Source organism: Eptatretus burgeri, chromosome 13, assembly GCF_056783735.1.
Source record: "Eptatretus burgeri isolate ZD-2024b chromosome 13, Ebu_testis_v1, whole genome shotgun sequence".
NCBI classification, from domain to species: Eukaryota; Metazoa; Chordata; class Myxini; order Myxiniformes; family Myxinidae; genus Eptatretus; species Eptatretus burgeri.
In genome coordinates, this window is record NC_140973.1 from 75884066 (window position 1) to 75899796 (window position 15731).

General features: G+C 49.0%; 1 protein-coding gene across 6 annotated transcripts in view; it reads right to left on the reverse strand.

Annotated features, from left to right (window-relative positions):
- Nucleotides 1-15731, reverse strand: part of LOC147014822 (tyrosine-protein phosphatase non-receptor type 21-like) — a 149476-nt gene that overhangs the window by 74422 nt on the left and 59323 nt on the right. For 5 of the 6 annotated variants that reach the window (XM_085853124.1, XM_085853126.1, XM_085853123.1 and 2 more), the window contains 2 exons: nt 6850-6947; nt 6556-6623 (listed from right to left, as the gene is read on the reverse strand). The exons of the other annotated variant lie outside the window; for it this stretch is intronic. In XM_085853124.1, coding sequence (XP_085709250.1) covers nt 6556-6623; nt 6850-6947 — 166 coding nt within the window. The remainder of the gene's footprint in view (nt 1-6555; nt 6624-6849; nt 6948-15731) is intronic. 6 annotated transcript variants of the gene reach the window in all.

The following is a 15731-nucleotide window of genomic DNA, read 5'->3' on the forward strand; positions in this document are numbered from 1 at the left end:
GGTTGGTGGAGGGAGTGCGGTGGTGCTGGCCACTTGGAAGGCGGGCTCGGACCTACCTACCTGTCTCCCTCCCAACCTATCGCCTTTGCCTGTCACTGTATATACCCACTCCCTTAATTTGTCAAACCCCAATTTAGCCCCAACTTATTTTTTTGTTGTTTTTATTTTTACTCCCCCACTATAAATCGTCCCCTAACCCCCTTTATCGTCTTTGTTTGGCTAACCTATCCTGTCACCTAGCCTACTCCCAACCCCTACGTTCCCTTACCGGAGGGGAATAAGGGAGAGCTCGCGTCCTGTGCCGAGGCCCAACGAAGCCTCAGAATGGCCACCCCAGAGTTCGGCGATCTTAACACCAAGTGGGTCCAGCGGCCCACAACGACAGCGAGGGGATGGATGGTGCAGAGGGGTACATCTCCTAATCTACCCTAACCATTTAACTGTTAAACTACCCCGGGGCTTTCAACAAGCGCCTCTCGCTTAAACTATTGGTTCTAACAACCCAGATTCCCGTCGCCTGTGTTGGTGTCCTCACAATTTCGGGCCTCGCCCCCCAATTTTCTCTCCGTGCCCTCACACGGTCTCATGGCTGGGACACGTGGCTCCCTTTGGCAGGCACGACCCTCTGCCGATTCTCCCGCTATGGCACCCCCAGGCACTACACTGCCTCCGAGCCTACCAGCTCCCTAACACCGGGGAGTTCCCCCCATGGCACCTCCCCTGAAACGCACACGTGGCAGGCTGGCTTCCCGGGCCCCTTTCCGAGGGTCACCCTTGCCCACAACACTGCCCACGCGGCTAATGGCGCCCCGGGCCCCCGCACCAAGCAGGCGCACCCGTGCCCACTACGCTATTCCGGCCCCCCATGGGCCCTTGGCCTACCGCGGCCGACTAGCCTGGTGCCCGGGGTACCCACTCAGCGATACTCACCTTTCGCAGCCACGCTCCCAACCCGTCAACAGGGCTCCTGCACCCCTCCAAACGGGTTTCGAGCCTACACTCCCACCAACAACAAAACGACCTCCATTTTTCAATTTAACTAACCCCCTAACTCACTCTACACTGACCCCGGGGTCCCTTGGGCGGGAGTCACTCCTCCCCCCAATCACTCATCGCACCATGCATTCCCCATTCGCTCCATTCACACAGACCCGCTGGCCTCACTCACTCATCATGTCTTCACCTCATAACTCACCAACTCTTCAACACACTCACCGCTGAACTCTGCCATTCTTCTAACTACATCCCCTAACTAACTCGTGCTCCCACGTCGTCCCTTAAACTACAGCACGTTCCTTTTAACACTACGTAGCTAAGCTACGTCCCCTCTACACATTCACAAGTCTGTCCATGTCCTCCAATAATCCCATTAATCAATTTCCCAGGGGGGGATTTCCTCCCTTCCTACCTAAATCTGGCTACATCCCTCTAACTAATCCATTCCACGGGCCCCATGAGGACTTACCCCTGCCCCATGGAGCCGGTCTAGCTAAGCTAACCCTTCCCCCTAACTAGTTTCCATCCTGTGCCCAGGTCAAGGGGGTCTTCCACCCCTTGCCCAGGAATCCTGTGCACCCGAAAGTGAGGCTTGCTTTTTTTTTTTTTTTACCTGCGCAGCACCAGCGCGGCAACTCGCCGCTCGCGCACTTTGCACCTGCCCGTGACGTCATGCAGCTGCACGTGTTCCTCGTCCCTCCTTGGACGGTACCATCCGGCAGGGATACCCCTCCTGCGGATTCCAACCCCACGTGCAGCCATGACGTCACCGTGCGCATAAAAAAAAACACAAGCCCCACGTCTCGAGGGGTTCCCCACGCGAACACATGTGCTTTGCCCGTTGGAGCTTAACACACACGATCGCGTGGAGAACCCGTCCGGTCCAAATCCATTATCCTGCCTAAACTTTGTCCGTCCGCGGGATCGGCAAATCCACCGCGTGCGTTTCCGGACCGGGACTTCACTCTCGCAAGCGAGCACGTGGTGGCCTCGTGCGTTGCACAGCACGGACCGCGTGCTCACTGCTGGGTGAACCCGGCACGGTCCCCGAAACAACTACAGCCGCTACTCGGCTTTCTTTCCTTACATGTCGCCGTCGTCGCCTCCATTCCACCCACGCACACCTGCGTGTTACGACGCTCACACTCCATTCCATTACATTCACACCGGGAGACGCGGCTGCGTGCTCCCGCATGCCCACCGACATCTCCCTTACATACCGCTCTCTCACACACACGGTCTCCCTATAAATCATACCACTCACACGTGGTGCTCCATTCAATCGCGCGGGGGCACTCACCCGCGGTGCCTCACTCGCACACGTGGGGGCACTCACCCGCGGTGCCTCGTCCACACACACGGCGACACTCACACACGGTGCCTCACCCACACACGCGGGGGCACTCACCCGCGGTGCCTCACTCATACACGGGGTCGCTTCCACACACGGGGACGCACTCATATTTTGCACCACACACAGGGACAACCACACTGGGGATTCGTGTCCCCACAAGGGTCTCCGGGGCCTCTATTCCCCCCAAGCTCTCCGTGCACCTGTCCACAGCACCCGTCCCCTCAACCTCGCAAAGCACGACCGAACTCACCTGGTCGTGACTCGCCTCAAGGGGGCATACTCCCTCCCCTCGTTCCTGGAGGAGGCCATCCCGCTGCTCGCACTGGGTCTCTACCCAGTCCGCCAGCTCACCCCCATTATCCTCCACCACCTCCGTGTGTGTGTGTGCGTCACTAACCTTGTCCAATTCACCCTCCATCTCCCGTGTCTCTATACATTTATAAGTTTCTTATAGTAAATGTCTATAAATATAGTAAATATAAGTAAATGTCTCTATACATTTATAAGTTTCATACACCGGGAACTCCCCGGTGTTAGGGAGCTGGTAGGCTCGGAGGCAGTGTAGTGCCTGGGGGTGCCATAGCGGGAGAAGGTTGGGGTGGAGGTGGGGGAAGGGTTCTGTTGTCCCCTCCTGTCTATTAGTCTCCGCTTCTTTCTGGCGTCTTTCCCTTATCTTTATGTAGGTCAACCTTGCTTTCTCCTTAAGTCGCTCCCGTCCTTCCCTGTTTTTCACTCCTTGCTCTTTCACGATCTCCGCGTACCTCATCCTTGCTCTCCGTATTAATTGTTCTTTTCTCTCCCTCGCAATTACTTTCACCTCGTCTCTTGTCTCCCGAATTACTTTTTCCTTACCCGCCTCCACCGCGGGCCTGTCAGCCGCTGCACCCCCTTCCAGCTCGTTTGCTCCCACACGTGGAGTCGCCATTCCCAGCTCCCTGGTCACGGCCTTCATGCCCGCCTGCAGGCATCGGCCCATGTTCTGCGTCTCACCCCGCAGCTCTTTCATTTCTTCCCTCATTTGCTGTGTATTCGTATCCATCGTCGTTTTCACTTCATTTGTATTCGTATCCATCTTTTCGTTCATTCCTTTTATTTCGTTTTTCACTTCGTTTGTCATTGCCGCCAGCATGGCGCATAGCTGGGCCATGTCGGGTGCGCTTGGGTGAGCCGTTTCGGCAGGGGTTGGGGAAGGGTTTTGGTGGAGAGGGGGAGGGGAGGTGTCATACACCGCGGCCGCTGCCGCACCCATTTCGGGCTCTGGGTTCAGTTGGGCGAGTTCGTTTTCCTGTACAACCAACATTTCCTGCACGGGGATTTCATCCTGAGCCATGGATTCTACACATTCTACATCCATTTCTAATACCCCTGGCTCCCGCTCGCCTTGAGACGCCATCTTGCTTCTCGTGAAGGGTTAATTTCGCTCGCTCGTAATTTGGAGGGAATCGGGGGTCGCTTCTCTCACCCCTGGACCGATTCCCGTGAATTTAGCTGGAGACAGGAGAGCCCGTTTTCCTGTTCTCCGATACCAGTGCCGCGAGGAGGGCGATGGAGGCGTGGGTTCGAATCCCACTTCTGACACTAGTGTTACGGATTCGCGCCCGCCGGCGTGCTGACGGCCACGTAACTCGAATCGCGGCACGTCGCCCACCGGACGGACAATCCAGTCGTGACCCTCTCGGACTAACGCCGGGAACCAGTCACGGGTGGACCTTTCGGTCTCACCGCGATCGAGCCAATCGGCCCCCGCGTGGGATAGGGTTGCTCGCCAAATTCGACCTACCTAAGTACCCACACGGAGGGTAGACCGGGCGATCGCACCTCGCCGCAGGTCGACTTCGGACACGGGCCACTTAAGCGACCCGTTCCGTACTATCGGGATAACCGAGCGGTGTTATCGTCGGCCTCGACGGTTCGATTAATTATCGGGCGTATTCAGCCCACTACCAACCCTTTACGTGAAGCAAGATGAGGATTCAATGAAAGAAATGACGAAGCGAAGCGGGAAAACAGTTCAACATAAAGCACATTTATTCGCGATGAATGGAAAGCACACATATACAATTCCACCAAAAGCACATAGAAAAGAAGAAGACAAAAAGCAAATGCGACAATGCAGATCTAATACCGACTACGCGAGCAGACGGCAACACTTATACAATTTTACTTCACAGACGGCGCCGACAACACACATTCCCAAAGCAAAAGAAAAGAGAACCACCCTCCAGGATGAGGGGGTAGGCCGGCCTGGGGCCGAGACCGTGTCGGGCCTACCCGTCTGATGATGAGACGCGGAGCGGCGGTGGTGCCTCAACTCCGCGGGCCTCGCGGACAGTGTCTGGCAGGGGGTGGGAAGGGGGCCCCCTTTTGTCGCACTATCTCAGAGCGGGGGGAAACAGGAGGGGGTTGCTGATGCTCGGGGAAAGGAGGATATAACCCTGTCTCGGGTCCCGCGGCGAGCGTCTCCTCCTCCACCTCGGTCGCGTTGCTGGCCTCTCTGGTGTGCAGCTCCCGGCACCGACGCGAGCACCCCCTCGTCTGCCTTCGCCGCCGCCGCCTCTCCACAGCTCCGTCCTCTTCACTCCGACTCCGCGAACTCCCAACTGCACTCAACTCGACTGACGAACGCGGTCGCTTATATAAGCCCCGTGGCTTCGCCTTTGACCCCCTGCCTTCGACCTTTCACCTCGCTCCCCATTGGCCCGAGAAAAAGTGGGCGTGAATGCTTTTTGATCCATGAATTTGCATATCGCGACCGCCCTCCAACGCCCTGGAGGCGGGGCCAAATCGCCCCTCGCTCACCGATTGGACGGAACAAAAGTGGGCGTGAGTCGTTTTTGATCCGTTTTTCTGCGGAAAGTCCGTGGTTTTGTACACGCTGTTCGGCGCGCGCCCTGCACGAGTCCAATACCGGTACCCACAAGCGGCGCAAGAACGGTGGCGATGCGACGGTTGCGAGGTGTGACGGTAAAGGTCGTGGCTGTTGTGGTGAAGCGGCGTTGTGGTGGGTGGTTGATGTTGTGATGACTGTTGAGACGTGGTTGGTGGTGGTAATAATGGCGGTTGGTCCAAAATAAAGATAGTAAAAGAAAAACGGCTATCCTGAAGAGTCGCAGCACGCATGAATGACATTTATTCCCTCTAGACAACGGGTTTGGGCCTAACTACACATATACTTACCGAGATATCTCACCTAAGGGACCGGAATGGTGGTTTGCGAATTTGGTCAACCACAACAATATCAAACCTTGAAAAGGCACATACTCAGGTCCCCAGCAATATACCTGGCAAGTTTCAATTAGATCGGACCAGAGGTTGTCGAGAAACAGCGGACACACACACACACACACACACACACACACACACACACACACACACACACACACACACACACACACACACACACACACACACACACACACACACACACACACACACACACACACACACTGCTGGAATTATAGATAGATGACAAAACACTCGCGCATTTTACCCTGATATTCATGGATTTTTCGGGGGTCGGGAAATCCCCGGAACCTATCCCCTCATTTCGCATTGAAACAATGCCCCCACATTCGCAGTTCCAACATTCGCCGGGTCTTCCCAGAATGTATCCCCCGCGAACGTCGGGGTCCTGTTGTATATGTAATGGTCGATGTAAGAATGCCCTTTTGCTTTTATATGAGTGGTAGGAAGATTGGGGAGGAGGCAGGGCTTGAGTAGTTATAGTGGAGGGGTGGGGGGGGGTTAGGAGGAGGTTTGAAGGCTTGGAGTGGGGAGGGGATTGAATAATTTTGGTTTGCGGGGGGGGGGTTGACTTAGGGTTGGGGAGGGTGTTAATGACGAGGTTTTGGGGGGGTGGGGGGGATGTTGATGACGAGGTTTTGAAGTCATATTTCACATTGCATGAATGATACATTCTATGGGTCCCTGCTGAAAATAAGAAGTGAGGCATTTGCATTGTGATTCACTCCCAGAATTGGATGATTTTTCAATGATACATGAACAATAAAAAATAATAATAATAATAATAATAATAATAATTCCCCTCGTCAAAAATAGACCCTCACTTTAGTCAGTCAACGAAAGCAGATTTCGGTCACCGTTTATGCCTTCATTTTAAGATGTTTCAGCAGCACGAGTCAACGTATTCAAAGGCCATTTCAGTGCAGAAAATATCATTATTGCATGTTTACCACGATGCTCACCAATGGGAAAAGCACACATTCTCGTAGGAAATCTTGGGATTCATACTGATCAATGTCACCAAAATCAGCTGCAACAAAATCGACTTATAAGAACTTTTAACATCGAACAAACACATCTCACATTAATAAAGAAGAGCAGTTGGACAGGCGTAAAAACACGAATCAATAAATAATGCAAAGGAAGAAAAATATTGTACTCGCCACAAACATAAACACAAGAACAAAAATAAGATCAGGAAGTACTTTTTCTCCCACCACTGAAACCGCACACCTGTGCTGCGTCCCAAAGCTTACCTTGCACAGAAAGAGCAGCCAGCTGTACGCTCTGATCCACACTGCAGGGCAGACGCCCTTCATGAATGTCTTTCTTCAATTGAAGATAATACTGATTTCTTCACAGGAAGAGACCACAGATAAAGAAAATTCAGCTTGTTTAATTCGATACCATTAAATTGACAATCTGTTTACTTGGAGTTAAATGTGCCACAAAATACTAAAATGACATTTCAACTGGGCCGTGGGGTTTGGCATCCACTGTGGTAGTGGTCAGAAAGGACTTGCAGCAAAAATCCAGTGAAAACTTTCAATGAGAATCCATTAGTGAGCTGCAGATAATCTGGTAACCAAGAAACAGTTGACATGTGAAACATTTCTCCATGAACCCAAGCTGAGTGTCATCTGTGAACCCCAAGCCAAGTTCACATTCTGGATCATCATTTTGTATGGGCTATTTTTTACCCACAGTGCAAGCCGTGCATACCTCGGTTAAATTCCCACATGTATCACCAGCCTCAAATAACACAGGCCGGGCCCGGTGCCTCACCCATACCTGCTATCATGAGTCCGTAACAATGGAAACGTCAGCAACGATCGGAGCTTTCAATGACATCCCTTTTATATGAAGACAATGTGCAACATAAAGAACACGTACATTTTAATATAATTCTAAAGGTGAAAAGGTAAAATATTGTTAAAGGGGCTGTTTTGTAGTGAATATTTCCTTCATAATAATGAATCAAGCAGGATAGCTTGATGTGTTAGGAACAACACAACTAGAAAGATCTGTGCTGGGAAGTGACAAGACAAGAGACCCAGGCCTGATCGTACTGAAGAAAACAGTTTGTGTGGTCGTAAGGCAGGAAAGGTCTTTCACCCAAAGTAGTTAATGCATGGACTATATAGGTGTAACCTGGTATTAGATAGGTACTTGAAAGCATTGGGGATCGAGAGGTACATGGACATTGGCAGGACTAGTAGGTAGCTTGAGTATGGACGAGTGATTGCGGTGTGTGTGAGAGGATCTCATCAAAAGGAAAATATGCCGTCGATGTTTGTTCATTTTTCAAGACAACAACAACAACAACAACTTTGGTGTTGACAGTGTGCCTGCCCTACTGTTCTCCTCCTAACTAGTTCTTGTACCCCCAACCTCCACTCGCTCTTCCCCCAATGAAATTGGGTAAATGGTAGATAGAGTTGGTGTCTTCAAGACAGACGATGAACAGATCGCTCATTAGATTTACAGGCTATGAATGAAGCACATGCATGTTGGGCCAAACAGCTTCCTCTTTTGTCCAAGTTTTCCTTTTATCATGTACAAGCAAGTCCGTACAACTGTAGGTAATCAGCCGAGTGTTCTGCCAGGGAACATGATGTATAGTTTCTTCCACAAACTTAATCAGGAGCAAAATACCAAAATAAAGTGTCGCAGAATATTTTGACAATCCGTTAAGGTTATAGCGTCATCTACCCACAATCATTAACCATGAGCATGCTGTCAATAGTGGGGAAACGGCTCGCATTCTGCTTTATGAGGTCTCATTTCATCGAGTCAAGGCAGTGCAAGCCAGAAAGATGGTAGCACAAGCAACGTTCGGAACAATGCAGTTACTTCTCCGGCCAAAAGCCAATGTACGGGAGAGAGAAAAAAATCCTCAATACTCATTTATCTACAACAAATCCTGCAGCTGTGAAAGTAGTTAATGAAACCAAGAGTAGAGAAAAGAATTACTTTTGAGTTTAAAAAATAATAATAATAATAATAATAATAATAATAATAATAATAATACTTCGCAAATGCCTTCTGGTCAATCACATTTTCATCGGCAAAACGTTTTATCTGAATCCTGTCCACTGATTATGCTATCATGAAAGCGGAATTCAAAACTGGTCAGATCATTTTGAATCTATGACAAGAGGAATCGAATAGATCACCCGACAGGACTTTTGGTTCAGTAACTACCCTACCTCGTCCGGCCTACAAAGATGACCGTGCGGACCTAGTAATCTGGAAAGCCCTAACACAGCATTGGTGTTGTCTTACAAAGCTGGAATGCTCTACGGGTCTCGACTCGACTTGGTTTTATGAAAACCTGCTGTGCTGCATGGCAGCCGCACAGCTGTTACATGTCCCCCAGCCCCACACGAGATGCGTAACACCCCGGGGCTGTTTGTCAAAACGTGCACCAAGATGTTGAACAACATTTAACCCAACCAGGCAATCTCCCTCTTGCACATTCCACCAGCACCAACATCACCACCACCCCATCAATCAGAATACACATCACAGATACGAATAGAAGAGTCATTTCATGATAATGAGAAAAGTGGAAAGGTTGGGGGTGGAGAGTCAACAAATTCAAATAAAGCTAAAAAGAATGAGGTTACAATTCATTCAAATTTGACATTCTTCTTCAGATTAAAAAAAACAAAAAACTAAAACAAACAATTATTTCACAATCCTCAAAATCGATGTACTTGTTGAAAAACTGTAATAAGCATAAACTAAGAAGTGGAATAATGATAATGAGTCTGCCAAGGATAGAGACCTATATTTGATCAAAAAAAGTTGTCATCAACAGGACATGCTATGAGCCATGAGGATATGCGAGTAAAGGAGAACCAATGAATGATAAACACAGAAGCGGTAGGTATATTTGTGGATCTTGACCACACAGAGCAAGGTTCCTCAAGGACATCAGAGAAAAGTAAAGCAAATAAAAATGACAATCTAATTTCATGGCTGACAAAGCTTTCCTGACAACTCTGGCTGGAACAAAATAAAGTTTGGATTTTTTTTTGCCTTTGGGCAAAGCACATGACTTGCTCCACATTGTGTGTGGAACACAACACCCAACCACCCCATACGAAAACAAAATGCAGTTCATACATCTGTATTGTGAGATAATGACACCAAAGTGTTTCCACACCCATGCTATTCTTCAAACCGCACCGCCAAATGGCTTATAACAATCACCAAAACATGCCATCTTGGGATTTCAATGTTTCCAGGAGGCTTTCCAGGTGGAAAGCAGAAGCGGTAATCAGAACTGAAAGCATTGGCTCTTCCTTCGAGCACGTGTTACCTCGTGTTAAGGAATGATTGGAGATAAAAAACGGAGGGGAAAAAGCCACTCATAATGTACTACATTCCACAATGTTTTCCAGCCAATTCCAGAGATGCTAAAATACTTTAAAATGTCTCAAATGCCCATCATTATGGAGACAAGGCCAAACATACAGCCTTATACCTAGCCCGTTACTACTTGTAGCCTTAAAACAGAGATTTCTTAGCTTTAAAATATTTATTCAGCCTAGTTTGCTCACTCAACAGGACTGAAAGTTATGGGCCATCAAGTATGTCTGCAAATCAGCAACAGCAACAACTCTGGCTTACATTACATGGCCAAGACATGTAAACAGCATTCCATTGTCCTTGATTTAAAAAAAAAAAATTTTTAACAGCTTTGTCAGCAAATATTCTGCCGAACGAAAAACACTGGCATACCTGTACATTTAGAAAAACCAGCGACAGGCCACGCTTGTATATCCTTTGTGAATGCAGCTCAGAGTTGTAGGCATGCAATGCGTAATATTGCCATATGCTAAAGATGACATTTAGCATTTACTCGAGTAAACAAACTATTCCAAAGTGAAATGATTAAAACTGTGAAGATATTTTTTGGGAATTTCAGTGAATTATAATACCAAGAAGTATATTTTGCTCCCTGAGGTGCAAGGGCACAGTGATGGGTGATGTGAAAAATTTGATGAGAAAGTGTAAGGGCCCTGTCACACCTTGACGTTTTAGCCAGCGTATGGCAAGGTATCAAATGTATGTAAAACGCTAGCGTACGCTGAACTATTGATGTTTTTTTTAAGTTTTGGGCGTATAATAACATGTTGGACGTATGCATAACGTATTAGTAACGTACACAGAACGTTTCAATCACATATAGGTAACTTATACCAACGAATGCTGAGCGTGTTGTCGGCGTTCACAACCTATGCCCAACGATAGTCTAACTTATGTAATAGCACGGCAGCGTATCGCCGACGATCGCGTGGCGTAGGCTATTAATAGGCTGCGGCTCGACGATTCAAATCATAACCGCACTAGACATCGAAGTGTGAAGCCGCTGTCATACCTTGATGTTTTAGCCAGCGTATGCCGACGTATGAAAAATTTGCCGAACCAAGCTGGCACACATCGAATACGTTATGGGTAAGTTTTGTATACGTTAAGAGCACGCTGGCATATGTCGTAGTACGCTGGCAGACATCTTAGTACGCTGGCATACGTTGTCATACGCCGAGTACATCGAGAAATTTTCAACATGCTGAAAATTTCTCGACATACGCCGAGTACGACACACGTTCCGCATACGCTGACATAAGTTGTAGGCACGTTACGCGATCGTTGACACACAGACAAACGTTACTTGTACGTTGCTCATAAGTCGAAACACATTGACGTAATGGTTAGCATCAGTGTTCCAGACTCCCTGTTTTTTTTTTTGGTTTTTTTTTTTCTTCGGTATTACGGTGATGTTGACACTTCAATTTCTAGTGCGGTTATGATTTAAATCGTTGAGCGGCAGCCTATTAATTATATTGTTACGGCTGTGGAAATTCGCATTACACCATAAAGGGCCCTCAGGTGAGATATCTTCATAGGTACATGTGGAGTTAGCCCAAACCCGTTGTATAGAGAGAATTTATGTGATCCATTCGGGCTGCGATCCTCCAGTTAGCCATTTTTCTGTTCTATCTTTTATTTCAAACACACAGCATCTCAACAACCATGCCATCCCCATCACAGCGCCAACCACACTGCAACCACGCCACCTCCACCATCCACGCTACTACATCTTTGCCACTACGTCCGCTTCCGAACGGCAAACAAAGGCGCCAGGGAGGGAACTGCGAGGATGCGCAGGTTTCCCCGCCTGTTTCTCCCGTTTGACTTCCCCGCGCTTTGGAGCGGAGGAGGGGCGATGCAGGTCAAAGGTCAGAGGTCAGAGGTCATGTGAAGGAGGGGTCTCATTTTGGGGGAATAATTCTCTGGCCCAGAGCCAAAAACTGACTCCCCCGGCCCCCGCACGGGGTGGGGTGGAGGGAAAGCGTGAGGGAATGCTCTTTTCGGGAACTCTCTCGAAGGAAGGTGGAGCCGAGAACGGGGCGGGGCGAAGGGCGGAGCCCCGCGCTATAAAAGACGGACACGCGCGGGCTCGCGGGTGCTTCCTCTTCCGCCTCTTCCTCTTGGTAGCGCTTCCTCTTCAGCCTCTTGCTTCCTCTTCCAGCCTTAGAAGAGTTACGAGCCTCTTCCTCTTGAGCCTCTTCCTCAGGAGCCGCTTCCTCTTGGGCCTCTTCCTCTTCGTCTTGGCTGGTGGTCTGGTTGGTCTTCGGTTAGTTTTTGTGGAGAGTTGGTCTTCGGGAAGAGATCCTGCGCCCGCGCCTTGGCGAGCGGCCCTGTCACGAAGGCACGGACGGGAGACGCGGGAGCGCCAGTAGTGAGGTGGACCTGCGCGTCCAGACGGGGAGTGCTGGAGAGGGTTCGCCGGCTGCGAGAGAGGTCGGGGCCAGGCGCGACCATGCTGACGGTCGCGGGAGAGGGACTCACCAGCCATAAAAGGGAAGTCGCGACTTCTTTCTTTCTTTTCTTTGGGGTTTTTGTGTAAATGTCTGTGGGTGGCGCCAGTCTGGCTCAAGTAGTATTGTTTTAAGTGTTGCCGTGTGTACGTGTATTCGGTTGTAGCTCTGCATCGTTTCTTTTGTTACATTTGCTTTTTGTGCATAACTGTATGGCTGTATATACGTGCGTGTGTGTGTGCGTGTGCGTGTGCGTGTGCGTGTGCGAATAAAATGCTTGCTTGTTGAACTGTTCCCGCTCTGCTTCGTCTCTTTCTTTTTTTATTGACCCTCCATCTTGCATCACGTAAGGGGTTCGTAGTGGGTGCAACATCCCGGTAATTAATCTGAACCGTCCAGGTCGACGAATAACACCGCTCGGTTATCCCAATAGTACGGAACGGGCCGCCCAAGTGGCTCGTGTCCGGAGTCGACCTGCGTCGAGGTACGATCGCCCGGTTTACCATCCGCGTGGGTACTTAGGTAGGTCGAGTTTGGCGAACAACCCTATCCTACGCGGGTGGCCGATTGGCACGATTGTGGTGAGGTCGAAAGGCCCACCCGTGACTAGCTCCCGGCGTTGGTCCGAGAGGGTCACGAGAGAATTGTCCGTCCGGTGGGCGACGTGCCGCGTTTCGAGTTACGTGGCTGTTCGCACGCCGGCGGGTGCGAATTCGCAACAATATTATATCATAACCGCACTAGAAATCGAAGTGTCAACATCACCGTCATGCCGAAGAAAAAAAGAAAAAAAAAAACCAGGGAGTCTGGAACACTGACGCTAACCATTACCTTGACGTGTTTCGACTTATGAGTAACGTACAAGTAACGTGTGTCGACGTGTGTCAACGATCGCGTAAAGTGCCTACAACACGTTACTCATAGGTTAGAAATAAGTTTCAGGTATGCTAAACATTACCTCGACGTGTTTTGACTTGTGAGTAACTTACAAGTAACGTGTGTCAACGATCGCGCAACGTGCCTACAACGTATGGCCAAGCGTATGCGGAACGTGTGAGTCATACGCTGGCATACGTCGAAAAATTCCAAGCATCGAAAATTTGTCTAACACCTCGGCATACTACGACGTATGCCAGCGTACAAAGACGTATGCCAGTGTACTACGAAAAAAAGCCAGCGTATTACGACGTATGCCAGCATGCTCTTAACATATACAAACTTACCCATAATGTATTCGATGTGTGCCAGCGTTTTAGCCAAATTTTGCATACATCAGGCATACGCTGGCTAAATCGTCAAGGTGTGACAGCGCCTTAAGATGGCGATTTTGTAAGCAGCCTGGCCACCAAAGTGGCTTACTTTTACAGCTACATGGAACGTGGTGCTTTGAATTTACAGGTATTACAACCGCTCAAGAATGAATAGGATAACTAGAACAGCACTCAGTAAAGTGCATACCTTCACCAGGCTGAACAGTTTATGTTTTGTACCCCACTGATAGGCCGGATCTGCGGATCTGAACCAAAATCTAATCAATTCATCCGGGTCACCCACCCAAACACATCCACCAAGTTTTGTCCAAATCCATCCACAAAGTTCTTAGATATTGGACCAGAGAACTATAGGATTTCCAGATCCCGGAGGAAGATGTAGGCATTGACTGAGAGTGGATGAGAGAACAATGGGTTGACCAGACCCTGGAGGGAGATGCAGGTTTCTGGGAACGAATGAGAGAAATTTGGGTCTGCCAAACCCCAGAGGAGGATGTAGGCTTCTGCGAGTGGATGAGAGAAATCTAGGTGGACCAGATCTCGGACGAGGACGTAGGCTTTTGGGAGTGGAAGAGATAAATTTGGGTCTACCAGATGCTGGAGGGGGGTGCAGGCATCAAATCTGCTGCCTCTCACAAGAATGTTTGTAGACACAACTCTTGTGGCTGATCTGATTCTTTGACACCTGATCGAGGGTGTGCTTGAAGTCTACAATTGCACACAAACATTAGCCAGAGTGATCTACAGGATTTTGGAGTGATAGACAAATTTATAAATACATAAATAAATAAATAAAAGTTTGGGATCTAGGGAGTCTGAAAGCAACAAATCCACAGGGGTGGATTGAAGGGTGCAAAGAAAATTTAGAAGGGGTGGATGACACTTTTAGACCCGACCAACCTGCGACGACTTACACTTAGGGTAAAGTGCTTTGATGCTTACTGTCCCAAGGGTTCAATTTTGCTTAGAAATTGGGACATGGGTAATTGGTATGAGAGTGAGCGAGAGTGACTCAATGGTCGGTAAAGGGATTGGCTTGGAAACCAGAATTGTCTTGTGGTGTTGATGTCTGTTATGTGTAACGAATTGAATAGTTTCGAGAATGAATGCGAATTATAACATGTAAGCAGGCCATGGCAGTAAAGGAACATGATCACCATTTTGCATTGCATTGTTTGAGACTTCAATGATAGTGGGGGAGGAAATGACTGTGTGGATGGGGAAGATATGTGGGTCTGCAGGAATGGATCAAGCTTTGGAGGAGCGGTGACGGCAGCTGCCCCTGAGGTAATTTCTCCCTGGTAGCTGGTAGTGTCTGAGGCTGCGTGAGAGCCTGGATGTGTGGAGAAATGGAGACCCATCAGAGAGGAGGGTCTGATTTGGGCGACCAGCAGTAACGAAACCCCTGGCGACCTGTATGAGGCTGTGTGAGAGGCTGGATGTGAGGAGACCATCTCTCGTGAGGCGTACAGCAAAAGAGCTGTTTGACTGTCAGGGACCGAATAGTTTAAGGTGGGGGGGGGGGGGTTGGGCAAATAAGTCGTAAGTCAGGCGACTTGTTTTTTTTTAGACTGCGGACACCACAATCAGAAGTGACCCCACCATTATTGTTGTACGGTACCTCCCCGCTGCCAAGTTGAGGAACACACGTATGTAATGACATTTAAGCCATGGTCTTGCAGGGTTGGATTGAATGATTAATATTGGATTTATGTGTGTGAGTGAGGGAAGGTTCACTGAATCCATGCCACTAACGTGTACAGGAGAGACAGGGCTCACGGAAATTTTAAATAGGTAAATTCGGATGGTTCCACAGGTCACATTGGGTATCGTGGCATCCACCAATGAACGCAGTCTTTAGAAGGGGGTTGTCTAAACGTCAAGTTTTCGGTTAAGGTTTTGTCACTTATGATTGATTTTTGTGTGTTTTCTGACATTTTCTACCCACCCCAGGAGTTTGGAGTGAGGAACCAAGAGATTTGCAAATATTTGAATTGTAGTGTTTAAGGGGCGTAGAACGTAAGTTTAGAGTCC